This window comes from Podarcis bocagei, assembly GCF_964188305.1.
Source record: "Podarcis bocagei genome assembly, chromosome: 4".
Taxonomy (NCBI): Eukaryota; Metazoa; Chordata; class Lepidosauria; order Squamata; family Lacertidae; genus Podarcis; species Podarcis bocagei.
Genome location: NC_138128.1, coordinates 46446630 through 46460644, shown reverse-complemented (window position 1 = coordinate 46460644; position 14015 = coordinate 46446630). Strand labels below are relative to the sequence as shown.

General features: G+C 42.0%; 1 protein-coding gene across 4 annotated transcripts in view; it reads right to left on the bottom strand.

Moving 5' to 3' along the window:
• The window catches only part of SUFU (SUFU negative regulator of hedgehog signaling), a 71150-nt gene that overhangs the window by 9427 nt on the left and 47708 nt on the right, over positions 1–14015 (bottom strand). For all 4 annotated transcript variants that reach the window (XM_081191993.1, XM_081191992.1, XM_081191994.1 and 1 more), the window contains 2 exons: positions 13064–13202; positions 710–778 (listed from right to left, as the gene is read on the bottom strand). In XM_081191993.1, coding sequence (XP_081048119.1) covers positions 710–778; positions 13064–13202 — 208 coding nt within the window. The remainder of the gene's footprint in view (positions 1–709; positions 779–13063; positions 13203–14015) is intronic.

Genomic DNA, 14015 nt, shown 5'->3' with positions numbered 1-14015 from the left:
TCTCCTTTGACTGTAAATTTCTGCCACCCTCCCCTTATCCTGTCAATTTAAAAATAAACAACTACTGTAACTTTCATTACAACACAGCCTTCTAATTCTGAGACTACAAAACTTCAGCAGTAAGAATTAAACAACAGGCCAGTTTGGGCAGTACAAGTAGGAAAGGCTGTTCTACAAGCAGACAAACCTTGACTGGAGTCAACAGAACTGTGAGAATTAGGATTATTTGCTTTTCATGGCAATGAATGAATGTTAGGGAGGATTACCTTATGATATGCACATGAAAAACCATTAGCAGCCCCACAGAGGAGTCATATAAATGCTCTTACCACAATGCAAGGCTGTCAAGTAAGCAGTAAAAAACTACTGAAGGTGTCATTACAGACAGTCAAAGTCTATGTCTACATTCAGTAGACTATAAGGGATAGGAACTCCATCGGAATTTTGTCAAGACATCAACAACTGCCAGGGGAGTGGCTAGCATAGAAGTCCTAAAATAGAACATTCAATTTTTACCATCCCCAGTGCTCCGACCACATAATCTTGGGGTGGCCACATGAAGGACTTTCAAGGACTGGGTGATAACAGCAAAGAAAACATGAGCCCTGCATTTATAGCCAAGAAACCAGGCCATCAAACCATCAACCAAGCAAATCAACCCCCTGAATACAGAAAGAGTCCCTTTGGATATTAGAGTTAAGAAACTTACTTCCTCTGAAGAATTCAGATCTTCTAGGTCTTCCAGCATTCTTTCCACAAACTCTTCAGTCAGCAGGATCTGCAAAAGGGAGAGACAGTAGTTTTATTCTTTTACGCTCCAAGCTTCACCTAATTGCCAAGCAACAGACTCTTTCTTAGTGCACAGAGAAGAAACTGTACTGTTGTTCATACAGAAATTCACAAAGCCCTTGGAGGTTGGTTTGTTTCCTCCCCTAGTACCTACAAAATGCTGCAATTATTAGGGAATCTAGTTGTATCATCAATTCTCCCCCTGTGTCAAAAACTGAAAGCTTTGATTCAGAGAAGAAGAAAAGCTAAGAATTGTGAAGAGAGATCACATTATCTGAAAAGACAGGCAATAGGAGAAAGGAGGTGCTTTTTGTCTGAAACACCATGAGCTAGCCTTAGGCTTCAATGAACTGATAGGAGGAAGAGGAGCAAGCTACTATTAGCCTGCAAACACATTTCCTACCAAATGGGTCAAATAATCTAACCTTCAAAGAACTTCTTTGTTAAACCATGCCTGAAATACCAAGACGTAATCCAGTGCTAATAGACAAAAGATATACCTGCCCTAGCAAGGGTCCTTCTTCTGCAAGGGTCAGATAAACCAGATACACAAGGGCATTTAGGCATAGCAGCAAAACCCCTTATTTCCTACCCATGTTTTCACCCTCAAGAGTTCCTACAGCATGGCTTTTAAGGAGACTGTACAGTTAGCTATTATCAACAATATCTTTTTCACAGCATTCCTTAAATTCAGCACTGTTCCTGCAGTGGCGGCACCACATTGCACTAGAAATCGCATGCATTTGATGTGCATGATATTAAAGGTGACATCTGCAGCAAATCAACATCACAGGCTGTCATAGCTCTAGGCACCTCATTTAATTTCTTCTGGGATTTAGAAGCTTAGAAGTTGAAATTGAACAAATAGGCCCTGTTCTTTGAAAAATGTTCAACTTGAACTGAGCACCACCTTTTGAGAATATTTAAGAGCTCCTAACAACAGGACACTATGAAGAGACTGGTAGCAGACAGTAGCCATTTATTCCCCTATGGGGGGAGGGGAAATTCCCTCTAAGAAAATGATAGGAAAATCTGAGATAAGTATCTCTGTTGTTCTACACACATTCAAAACTCTCATCCAAGAGGATCTTTTCCTCCCAGGGAAACTTTCAGCTACAACTAACATGGTAAACAGTCCCTAGAGCAGCAAACAGTCCCTAGACTATCAAATGGTACTCACTATGGGGCTTTTGAAATGCCACAACACTTCAATAGACCTGGTGGCATTGTGCAAACAGTTCCTGCCTCACTAGCCTGCTGTAACTGGTTTCTCAAGCTAGGACATGGTTCTGCCTTTGTATGGAGACTGTTTGTAAAACATACAACACCCCCCTCTACCTTACAAGTGTGCTCCGCCTTTAGCAACCAATGCTAGGTTTTCTAGGCTCAGGCAAACAGTGGACATATCTGGACAGCAATAACTAGAAATATGCTTCAGGAAAGACCACAGCAAGGGATGAAAACAGCCCTCCTCTGCTGTTTGCACCTCAGCTCGGGATGTTCAGAGAAAGACAATCTTTGAGACTGGGAGGCTCTGTTTAGCTATCATATTATGCAGTGATACACCCATCCTCTATAAGTCTCATTTTAAAGTCATCTAAGCCTGTGGCCCTCACTACATCTTGCAGCACTGAATTACACTAGGCAAGATGGAACAATGAGAATACTGTGCAAACACAGAAATGATGCTTTACATTTATGGAGAAGACATGTTTGTATTTTGAGGCTATTTCCCCCATCTTGCAGGATCAGCAGTTAGGAATTTGAATCTCACTTGCATTGACCAAGAGCACTTAAAAAAACACAACTGAACTCACATTTCTTGTTTACAATGAAGGCTTGGCATATACTATGCAATGACAAAATAGGAAAGCTGAAACATTTTCTAAAAATGTAAAAAAAAGAAGCAGAAGTATGAGTGGCATGCCCAGCAAAACCTCTCTCTCATCCATTGGAGGGAGTCTCTACAGCAAGGCTAAAAGAAACTGGAGGTTTTGAGAAAGCAAAGGTAACTCTATAGGTCTGGTTGTTGATGCCAAGAAACAATAACAAATTCCTTAAAATTACATTTTATGAACTAATGTTAACAGGAAAAACTTGGCTGGCCAGCAATAGATGTTCTCTGTAAAAAGGGTTTGTCTGCACCGGTTGTTACCCAACCCCAGATGTATCCTAGAAACATTCTCATTCTAATAGTTTATTTCATACAGCAGGGGTGGGGAACCAATGTGACCCATGAGGCCATTTCTCCCAAACCACGCCTACCTGCCGATGTCAGTAGATCAGTGGGAGGATGGGGTTTAAGTCTGGCTTGGCTGTGTATTCTGTTCCCAGCAGGATGTAATCTCTGCTCATTTGCCCATGGGTGGGAATTATATCCTGCTCAGAAGTGCTGTTTGAGGCAGTGCATGTTCTTCTCCTACAAGTACGCAGGCAATGTGGGGAAGAAAGGTCTCTCACACTCTCCCCCCTGCCACTACCACCTGCTCACAAGAGAAGTGTGCGAGTGGCTTCAAACAGTGCTTTTGAAAAGCACTTTAAGAGAGCCCCATGCTCCTGTTTCAGCAAAGGGGTGCATAAAAGCACTGTTTAAAGGAGAATGGGGATGGATATTTCAAACAGCGCTTTTGGAACTCAGTACCTAGCAGCTGGCGTGAAGGAAGAACGATCCTCCTAAGAACTGGGCTTTCGGTGCATGTGAGGGCTCTTTGCTGAGTAGGATCCCCACCACCACTGGCTGATGAAAGGGCAAGCGAACCTGTTTGGTGCAGGAATGTAAGAGTGCACCCTGCAGGGAGCTCTCTCACATGCCTGAAATTAGCATTAAAAGAATCCCCCTCCCTAAGCACTGGCTAATGTGAAGGGTGAGCAATCCTGCTTGCTCTTCGAAACAGCAGCGAGGCTTCTCTGCTTTCGCTTGCAAAATATAGCTTTATTTCTCCCACCCCAAGTCAAGCAAAGGGGAGAGGAGAAACAAAGCTAGGTTTCGCCATCCTTCTCCCTTGATCCAGGTACCCCAAAGGTTATATTTTCAACACACATTGTCTGACTTCTTCAACTATGCTGGAATCCGCTGACCTGTCCCTCTGTACACGACTTCCTCGGCCTACAATGATGATATGATGACCATGGATATGACAGAAATGTGGTAGGTGGCTGAAGTGCCACAGCAAAACAGCCCTTATTGGGGTAGGAAGAGACAATGCTGCTGCAGCTTCTATGGAGGAAAAGTGTTTTGTGGGAACAAGCAGTTTGTTGTTGGAATCCTGCTAATTATTTCACTTATAAAAGTTGCCACCTTAGACCATTCTTGCTGTGACATATTCACACCATCTAAAACCTGAGGAAGTATTTTTTGTCCTTCAGATCGATTGTTTAAGCCACCAAATGGAATCACACAAACTAAGGTTTATTAAATTAGGTTGATGGTCTGAACATGGACCTGGGCCTGGACCACTTCAAGAAGCCAGTTCACTTTCTGGACACCAGTGTGCTTCTATGCAATAAAAATACAAGCATCACCTTATACCAGAAACCCACTGCACATCTGTAATCTAACTTTCACCACAAAGACACTACAAGATCCACTGTCCATAGCCAAGCCTTATTAAGAGAACTGCATCTGTTCCAACCTGTTGGACAGGGACTCACACCTTTAGGATTTACATCAGGAATTTCTTAAAACAATTGACACCAACCCAATGAAGTGAAAAAGCAGGATCATCAAGGTTATACTTGTATCTAGAAATAATCTACTACAGGAGAGTCCCGTAAGGGGGGAAATTTGACAGAACACTACCTGTCATGTACAGCTCACAAGTAAACCATGTCTGCATAATGTCAAGGATCTACAGGCCATCCTGAACAATGATACTGTTTTCTCACAGGCCTTGAGTTGACTTATCCTTGCTTAAAGATAGCTACTCTCAAATTCAAGGTTCTGGTTAACATAGAAAGCCTGGAATAGTTGGGGCTCTGACTACCAGAAGGAGTGCCTCTCCTGCCCAGGGTCTGATATTTGCTGAGATCTTTTCAAGTAGCTGTACATGGACACAGACCCTACTGCAACCCTAGATGCCTGAGTGTTTATTAAGACAAAGTTGATGCACTATTGTAAGACCTAATGTTAAGGACTCGTGCACCTGCTCATATTCCTTTGTAATATATTGTCACCTGCTAGCAATGTCCTTCTACATAAAGGTCAGTCTCTATGCAAAAGACGAAACGTTTGCAAATCAGACACTAGAAATGGCAGCATTCAGAAACCAGTAAGAGTACATTTCAACATCCCAGAGCCCTGTTACTAACCTGAAAAATTGCATTCTCTGAAATTATTTTATAAGGAGACTCCAGCGTGAAATTGTTGAATTAGAACCAAGAAGTCCAAGTCTGTTCAGGCTTGAATACAGACAATAGTTTCCTGTTCAGTACAAATGTTAACTAACAATTGCAAAACTTAGGATAATTATGTTATCACCAATTGCTGCTTTTGTGAATGTTTTTCCCCTTCTCTTCAGGTTTATAGCTGTGACAATTTTATGTACTTGTTGCTGTTCACGGCCATTTGGCCCCCCCCCCCTCTCTCTCTCTCTCTCTCTCTTTCTCTCTCCCACTTCTCTATACCCATACTGCCAACTGTGTATAATACTACATGTATCTGATGAAGTGGACTCCAGCCCATGAACACTTATGGTAATAGAACACTGATGCCATGGGACCCTGTTTCCAATTCTCTGCAATGTACCTACCCAATTCTGGACAGACATTGCCAAGAACAGTGCCTCCTTCCTTCCAACAGTGGAAGGGAGGGAGGGAGGCCTGCATCTTCATACTGCTAATGGACCTTCTTATATGAATAGCAGCCAGGAATTTAATGGGGCAAGAGCTTGCAAACTTGAGAGAGCTGACTGTTTCTTCTCTTGCTAAAAATGGGATGGTGCGGCAGAGTCATTCAAGCTTAGACTGTAGAATCAACCCTATGCTGGTCCCTGGAGAGGCTAAACATGGCTTAATAGTGCCTCTCAACACCTACCAGAGGGTAAGGCACTATTGCCTTGTTTTGCTTCAACAAACCTAGGGGATGATTTGCACAGTGCTATGTATGTACACAAATCTTGAGAAAGTGATAAAACTGCTAAATGCTTGCCTCTGGACAGCCTTACTAGAACAGAGCAATTGTACAATATATTAAGTCAGCTCTCTTAGTTTGTTCAAGCAACAAGTAAAGCAGTTTGTGGTGGGTGTTGGTAATTGTGTTGGAATGTGCTTGTCACAATCATCACACTTCCCCTGTAAAGCTACACTACTCAAGGGAGACTTGAGGAAATGACACAAAAGACTCAACCTATATTGTTCCACAAACCTTTAGCATATATTGGTATTCCCAACATGCCACTGAGACTTGGGGAACTTTAAAGAAAAAAATGGTCATTATTTTATTGAAACAAGAAATTACTCTTCAGAGGTAAACTGCATGTCAGAGACCCTTATTTTCTTATGAAATGCTTCGATAAGGATTTTTATGAAGAGAAATCCTTCTTTATCAACGTAACAGAATTTTTTGGGCATGAAACCTAAGAGTGATTCAATGCACATCAAAGACATGGACCTTTCAAAAAGGTACATCAAGCTCCCTGCTCTAAAAATAAGAACCCAAGTCAAGGCCTGTTAGGGATTAGCCTTCTGTTAAATATTAAAGAAAAGTAGCTAACAGGAGGCAAAAATGGCTGAATAATAGGACATTCCAAGGATGGTTTTGAGTCTGGTTGGTTAAGTACAGTTGCAACTTATGTTTGCTTTTTTCACCTGATGCTATGGTTTTCACCTGTTTTGCCACATTTGTGACTTGTTTCCCTATGCTGTTGCATACCACCTTGGGACCCTACATGACAAAGGGTTAAATAAATAAAATATTTGTTACAGCTGTTGCTATTATTACTGTTATATAGCCAAAGCTTGAGAAGAACTTGATTAGCAAGGGTGATCAACAAAATGGCAGACTGAAACCTTAATAGTGACTTCAATGTGCACAGTGGAGCTTCTCACTTCCCATGCCGGGCTTGGTTCAAGTGCTGCCCTGCATACTTGCTTGCAAGCCAAATGCCAGGCACTTTTGAAAGCAAATTTTGAATGCGGTATGAGCAGTGGCTGCTGCAATTTCTTGTGTATTTCTTCCCAATGATCACATATGCAGCTACACTTAGACAACACCAAGCGCAGAATTAGTTGTTACCACTACCTAAAAGGCAGTACCCATTTCTCACAGTGGCCAGCTCCTGGGAAGATGGCAAACACAACATAAAGGCAAGAGCCCTCCAACACTGTTGCTCCCAAGAATATTGTTGTATTCACTGGCATACTGCCTCTTAACATGGCTCATGGGCATAGCCGGGAGGGGGAAGCTGCCTCCCCCCATCAAGTAAATAAATAAAAATACTTAATGAAAAGTTGAAACTGTAAAAAGATTTTTGACAGATTTTTCTGAGCAAAAGAAAGTGATTTAAAACTGTTGTTGAGACATTTCATTCCAAATCTGCCAGACAGAGGATGATGACAGGTGGGTGTCCTGCCTCCCCCCCCCCCAACATAAATCCTGCCTATGCCTATGGCATGGCTGTTTCATACACCCATTATGGCTTACACCTGTTGAGATGCCTATGCTCCGCAACAAATAGGAAGTTAAATTTTATTTGGAAACAGATAACACACAGCAACATCAAGAGGAGACATTTTTTACACTGCTCATACCTGTAGGCATAATCAGGCATGGCAGCAGCCTTCTTTGGTTATTAGATTTTTATCATTGTCTAAATTGTAGGAAGTGGCTGTGTCAGGGAGGGGAATTTTTGTATTTGCGGAGGCTCCTTATAGGGGAAAGTATGGTTCCAAAATGTGCTGGAAGCCTCCATAGATATTAAAGGCTTCCCCACCAGACACAGTCACCTTTTACAAAGTGGAACACGACAAAAACTGATGAAGGCCAGAGCTAGAATACTCATCCCTAACAGCCCCTGTTTCCTTACCCACATTTCTTACATCTGAAGGCAGATAGTGTTGCTATTTTTAATACTTTAATAATAGCTGGGAGGGGGTGGCAGGGGAGATCCAGCCAGAATCGCAGAACTGGAGTGTGTTTTAACCACTCTCTCCACACCATTCTTTCTGTGGGTCAAAACATGCAGATATTATAAAGGTATTAATTTCTGCCCAAGACAAATGACAGCCCCAGGGAGAGGCATTATCCCTTTCCTCTTACCCTGTAGTTTCAGTGGGGGGAAGCATGGCTGTGACTATTAAAATACTGTTTAAAAAACCAGCTGCCTACTGTTGTATCTAGTCTGGCCCTGAGCTGTAGAACTTTTCTCACCAGCAGCATAGTAACATCCAACAGCAAAATCATGTTACAAAAGATGGCTAAACATGTTAAAGGGACTGTAAATTACAGGACTGCTTTTCAAATGAGTTTTCGCCTAGATGAAGGTGAGGTCAGGCTCAGCACACCAGTTTCTCCAACATGTGTATTTACAGCAAAATGAACATTTGTGCCAGTTTCAAAATAATGATGTTCGCCATTTTTCTTACCTTTCACATTATATTGTTAGATGTAAAAATATAAATTCAGAGTGGGCAAGCAACAACTATGCATTTGCAAATGCCTGTTAAGCAGATAAAGACACAATGGAGCCAAGAGAGGGGTGGTCCTTTAATAAAGCAAAGGCACTGGCAAATGCATGTGTGCTGCTACATAAAGAATGAAGCAGCCATTTTATTATTTCGGAAAAGGTACTGTCTTAATGCAAGTTCTGTCTTAGCTTTTTAATGCTTTGACTATTCCTAACACCATGGACTGACAGATGCTGGAAGAAAACAGGAAGAAATGGAAAATGCTGTTTTAATAGCTCCAATGCTATTAAAAATTTTGTATGTGGTTTCTATGACAGAAAGCCCATTACACAACACTGGATAGGCTATTTGTTTGACCCAGCATGGCTGTTTTAATGCTCACCTGAAGCATTCACTCTGCCCCCAGGAAGAGGTTTGCCTTAGCAATATCTTCAGAAAGAGGTGCTGATGCTTTTGGCAGCCATTATTCCAGAGGAGGTGAAACTGTTGCTGGAAGCCTTTGATCATGTACAGCATTAGTATGAGTGTTACACATCAGAGACACTGCCACAGTAACTAACATACAAACAGAAGCTTAGTGCTAACAAATGAGACTTCTTGCTTGCTTAGCATCTTTGTGGCTCAAAGTGATTTTCTCATTGAACAATACCGGAGACAGTGGAAGGTGTTAGGGAATTAAGCTAGGCTGACACAAGGAATCCTTAAGTTTCAGCTTGGTGTAACTGATTAGCAGGTATAAAAAACTTGTAGAAAAGTTTTCTTCATGGACTTTAATATGTAATGCTAAAAAGCCTCAAATTTTGTGGCCAAAAAACCTTAATTTGCTATGAGATTATTATAAAATCTAAATAATATTAAGTTGCACTCCTCCCCATAATACTATTTGGGGTAGCATATAGATTCCTAAACAATCTGGAATTGTGTGTTCCAAATTGATGTTAGGGAGCTCAGCAAGTTCTGAGCTTAAAAAGGTGGAGAAAAAGGTATGCAACTGCAAGAGAGTATTAAAAAAGACATTGAGGAAGAACTATGAGCTGTACTGAGGGCAGAAGGCTCACTTTGTGACTAATGGATGCTCTCTGTATGAAAAATGAATAGTATATGCATCAGGTACTAGCAATGGCAGCTTGGGGGGGGGGGTCTGAACTTTTGGTGTGGAAGCTAAAACCAAACATGACAGAAGCCTTATTTTGGTGTTCAATCACCTCACATGTAAGCAAAGTGGGGCCAACTGTTGAAATCAAACCATGAAGTCAAACAAAATGGGGTCTGTAGTCACTGCAAGTCAGCTCACCAGTGGCAGCTGCAAGCCCCACTTCCAGCAGGGACTGGCTGCACTCATGAGATCCTGTGTAGAACCAATCCCAGAAGTGGATTTGACACCCATTTTAAAAGGCACCAAATAAAAGCCCCCTCCCAATGCAGCTGCGTCTTTTTACCTGCCTCACACCTGACATGTGACATCAAGTGTGGGCTAAGTGGACATGGATTGGGGGAAATTGCCTCCAGAGGTATCTCACCGCTGCTGTAATCCATTGGACGTGTGGCTGTCTTTCAACAATGTTCACTGAGGCAGAGTGTGTGCCTATTAACAGATACTGACTGCCAGGGATTTTATTATTTCAGAGTTAAAACATCTAGACTGGATTTCAGCTTGCTTCCAAGGTTTTGTTTGTTTGTTTTTACCAGAGAAGTGAGTAGTTTGCTTCCAAGTTAAATGCAAAATACTGGGTTATGTTTTGTTTTCCTTTTAAAGCCTTAAACAGGCTAAGGTCAGGGTATCTAAGAGCAGCCCTGCTGGATCAGACAAGGGGATGAGCTGCTTTTTCTTGCTCAATTTAATTCACCTTCACCTTGGCAAGATTAGTACTTAAAGTGGAGCTAATCAATTCTTGGTAAACACACCTTGTTCCTGTAGAAGTATGACCGTAGGGTTTTTGGCAGCTGATTTTCTGTAAGGTAGTAGTAATAGAAGGAAAGGTGCTTTGGAAACATGAGTGCCATATTTCCAAAGAAGGCATACAAAACACTGGTTGACCTCTGTCAAGATTCAGAGAGCACAGCTGGATTGCTGACTGCTAAAAGGTTTAAAGATCTTTCTATAAGGATGTACATTGTATTTAATTTATAGCTGAACATTTACATTTCATCATGTTCAGAATCAAGAAAAGTCCAACCTGGATCTTCCTTAGTTCAGTCACATGCTCACCTTTATATCCACATGCTCACCTTTACATCCATTCTTGCTATCACAATTTCCTGGTGGTTTTTACATTAGGAAACATAATATAATCCTCTACATGTCTACTCAGGAGTAAATCCCATTATGTTCTGTGGAGCTTATTCCCAAGTAAACGGGCAAAGGCTTATAGTCTGAATCTTACTACATTCTCTTTTGTTATCGTTATCCAAAACATTCTTTCCATTTAGAGCCAAATACCTTTATGCTTCTAATGAGGAGTCAAAAGCACTCATTTAGAGGTCACATTTTTTACACTTTCATACATCTCCCACTTCCTTGCTAGACAAAAATGAAACACAGTAAAAGGGCTGGGTACGAGTAGTCACTGTTAGGTACAGAATCGAACGGGGAGTAAATGTGGTTGGGTGTCCAGAGCACACCCAGCCCCAACGAGAATAAGCAATTGGTAGTTTAGTTCTTTGTTGGCAAAACACTCAACTACACCAGCTCCTAAGGTGCAAGGGATATACACAGCACTCCTACTAATTAGCTAGCTAGGCACCTACTTCTTCAGCATTGTACTCTGGCCCAGACAGTTGGAGCAACCATGCCCCTTCCAGCTCACTTAAGCCCCCTCACACAAGCAACTGGCGACTTCACCTGCACAGCAGCTCCAGCTGCTCCTGTCGCTTTAAGCCCCTCCTTGTCCTTGGAGACAGCGGGGGAGGGACAGAGGAGCCCCCCCCCCCGCAGCTGCCTGCCCGCCCGGACTCTTCCTCTTCCTCCAACCCCAGCTCCTGCCTCACAGGTGGCACAGAACCCCCCAAATCACTGGCTTCTTTCCCTGCCCCATCCTCCTACCCCCGTGCCTTCTCTGCCCACCCCTTGGAACTCCTGCTTGTCCCTGACATTGGGGAATTCTTTATCTGATTATACAAAACCTCTGCTGAGGACAAATGTGCTCCTTTATCCCCCCAAACATGGGTTGTGCTAAGCTGCTATTTCATTTCGAAAACTAAGAATATTCTACAACTACAGGTTCACCTACTAACCTGCTTGCTCTAGGCCCTAACTACTCATTCTAGCTTTCCTATATCTGTCAGTTATGTCTAATTATAGGGCAGGTAGCAGCAAGAAGGACGGCCAGAGGTGCATGAAACTGGGTAAGGTTATTTCCAAAAATGTCACACCCACAACCAGCAAATGTAGATCATTCTTTGTCTATTCTGAAAAGGGTCTGTACTGTCTGTGCTTTCTTAATAGCCGGAGCACTAACTGAGAAGCTATACAGGGCTCTTCAATACATTCCCACATGGACAAATCCTAAAAAGCCATTATCTGGAGCAAATATTCAGAGGCCACAGGCAATAGTACAAGAAACAGAACAATGGACTAGATCCTTTGAGTGTCTATCCTAAATCATTAGTGTGCTGGGAAAGCGAATCCATTTCTCAGAAAACAAGCTGACAGGGACTTCCTACATGTTCAACATGTTCTAAAAGTGTTTCAAGCTCATATGCCTTAAGAATATTTTTTTTTAAAAAAAAAAGTTCATACCCAGCCCAATTGTGACACCTACAGGAGCAAAGAACTGAAGGGTTCTTAGGAAAGAAATGCATCTTGAAAAATGTGAGGGGGGAGAAATGGCCACACATCTAAACTTCCTGTCCTTTTCTTAACTAGTTGTAGATTATATACACAAAGCTACAGCTTTGAAAGTATTTCAAGACGAGATACAGAAGCCATGCAGAGTTCCATCCTTCATAGGCATGGATTTCACTCAGTTGTTTCAAATAGTTCCTCTATTTCCTGCCCCCACTAGCTCATCCTAGAGGATGTACGCAGTTATGATGGCAAGATTTTAGGAAGGGTGAAACATACCCAGTGTACAAAGGGGCCAGGAGGAGTGCGGTCATTTCTAGGAATTCATGTTGTGGATATCTTAAGAAAAAAACTCTTAAATCAAAAGTGTGTTACAGTTTCATATTAAGGGAAGAGGAATACTATGCCTCTCTGCTCAAAAACCAGGCCTCTTCACAACAGCGCCCTAGGCGAAGATCATTTTGCAAGGTTCCCATTTCTGCAGTTTTGATTTTCCTTTTGAGTTTTTCAAGGGTTCAAGTATTGTAACCTTGTCTTCTAGGCTGCATTGTGCTGTTCAAAAACAGTAACTACAAGAGGTAGCTGCATTGCAGTGGTAAGAGAGGGAATTAGAGGATGCAGAGTTGGTAAAATGCTCTGGGATTCTGGGAGAGAAAATTGCTGTTTACACAGAAGAGAGTATTAGAGACTGCCATTACTTTTTGGCTTTAAATTCTCTTTCCTAAACACTTCAAAAGAAACTGCAGCAGAATGCAAAGGCTTCCTTGGCCTAAAAATAATATAGCAAAATGAAGTGAAGAAATGTTCTTTTGGGAAGAAGGAAGGAGTGACTGCAGCAAGATGGAAAGAGGATGAGAGGGCTCTTACTTGTAACCAAGGCCCATGGGCTGCATATGGATGCTCCTCTGTAGCAAAGGCCCCTTCAACTCCTGTGGACACAAAAGTGATTGCTGTATCTCCCGTAATACTTTTGTATGTAAAGTGCCGTCCATGTAATAGTCTGCCCCTGGAAGAGTAAATATAAACACTCATAAATGTGATTTCTAAATCCACAGTATCTTCTCCATGTGACACACTGCTATATTATAAGCACTAAACTACTCAAGTCTCACAGCATGTACGCACATTACTCTAAATTCACAGATAATAAAAAAGTAAGGCATAAGGGGGTGAACATAACATGACCACAGTAACCTATGATTAAGGCCCTTGCTGACTATTTTGGCCCTGGGTAAAAAAAGAAGACGACTTAGATTTGACCTGTGTTTCAGTTTCAATACTGATGAGCATAGTGCAGTCTCATGAGTTCACACCACAGGGAATTAGCTCCTACACTACTGAGTGTGTTATAAGGGAGCTCAAGTGAAAGCAATTCCATACCAAAACTCCACTTTCGATAACCACACTCAATTGTACTCTTCCTCACTAACTGCAATACACAATCTTTCATAAATCAATCAAATCAGCTGACAGTTACTTAGGATTCTATCGATACAGGGCTGTATATTGGACTAAATTATGATAAAAGCAGTGCCTTGTGTACCAGTGCATTATTATTAGCATGTACATTCACAAGTGAACGTCACATGGACAAAATGCCTTGTTAAATGGTGACAGTGTGCTTGAAGTGACAGCAGCAAGAGGGTGGTAGTTCACAGAAAGCTGTAGTTCACATAATTATAGAGTTGGAATCGACACCGAGGATCATCTCGTCCAATGCCCTGCAATGCATGAATATGCAGCCATCCCATATGGGTTTCGAACCTGCAACCTTGGAGTTATCAGCACCACGCTCTAACCAACTGAGTGAACCAGGCTG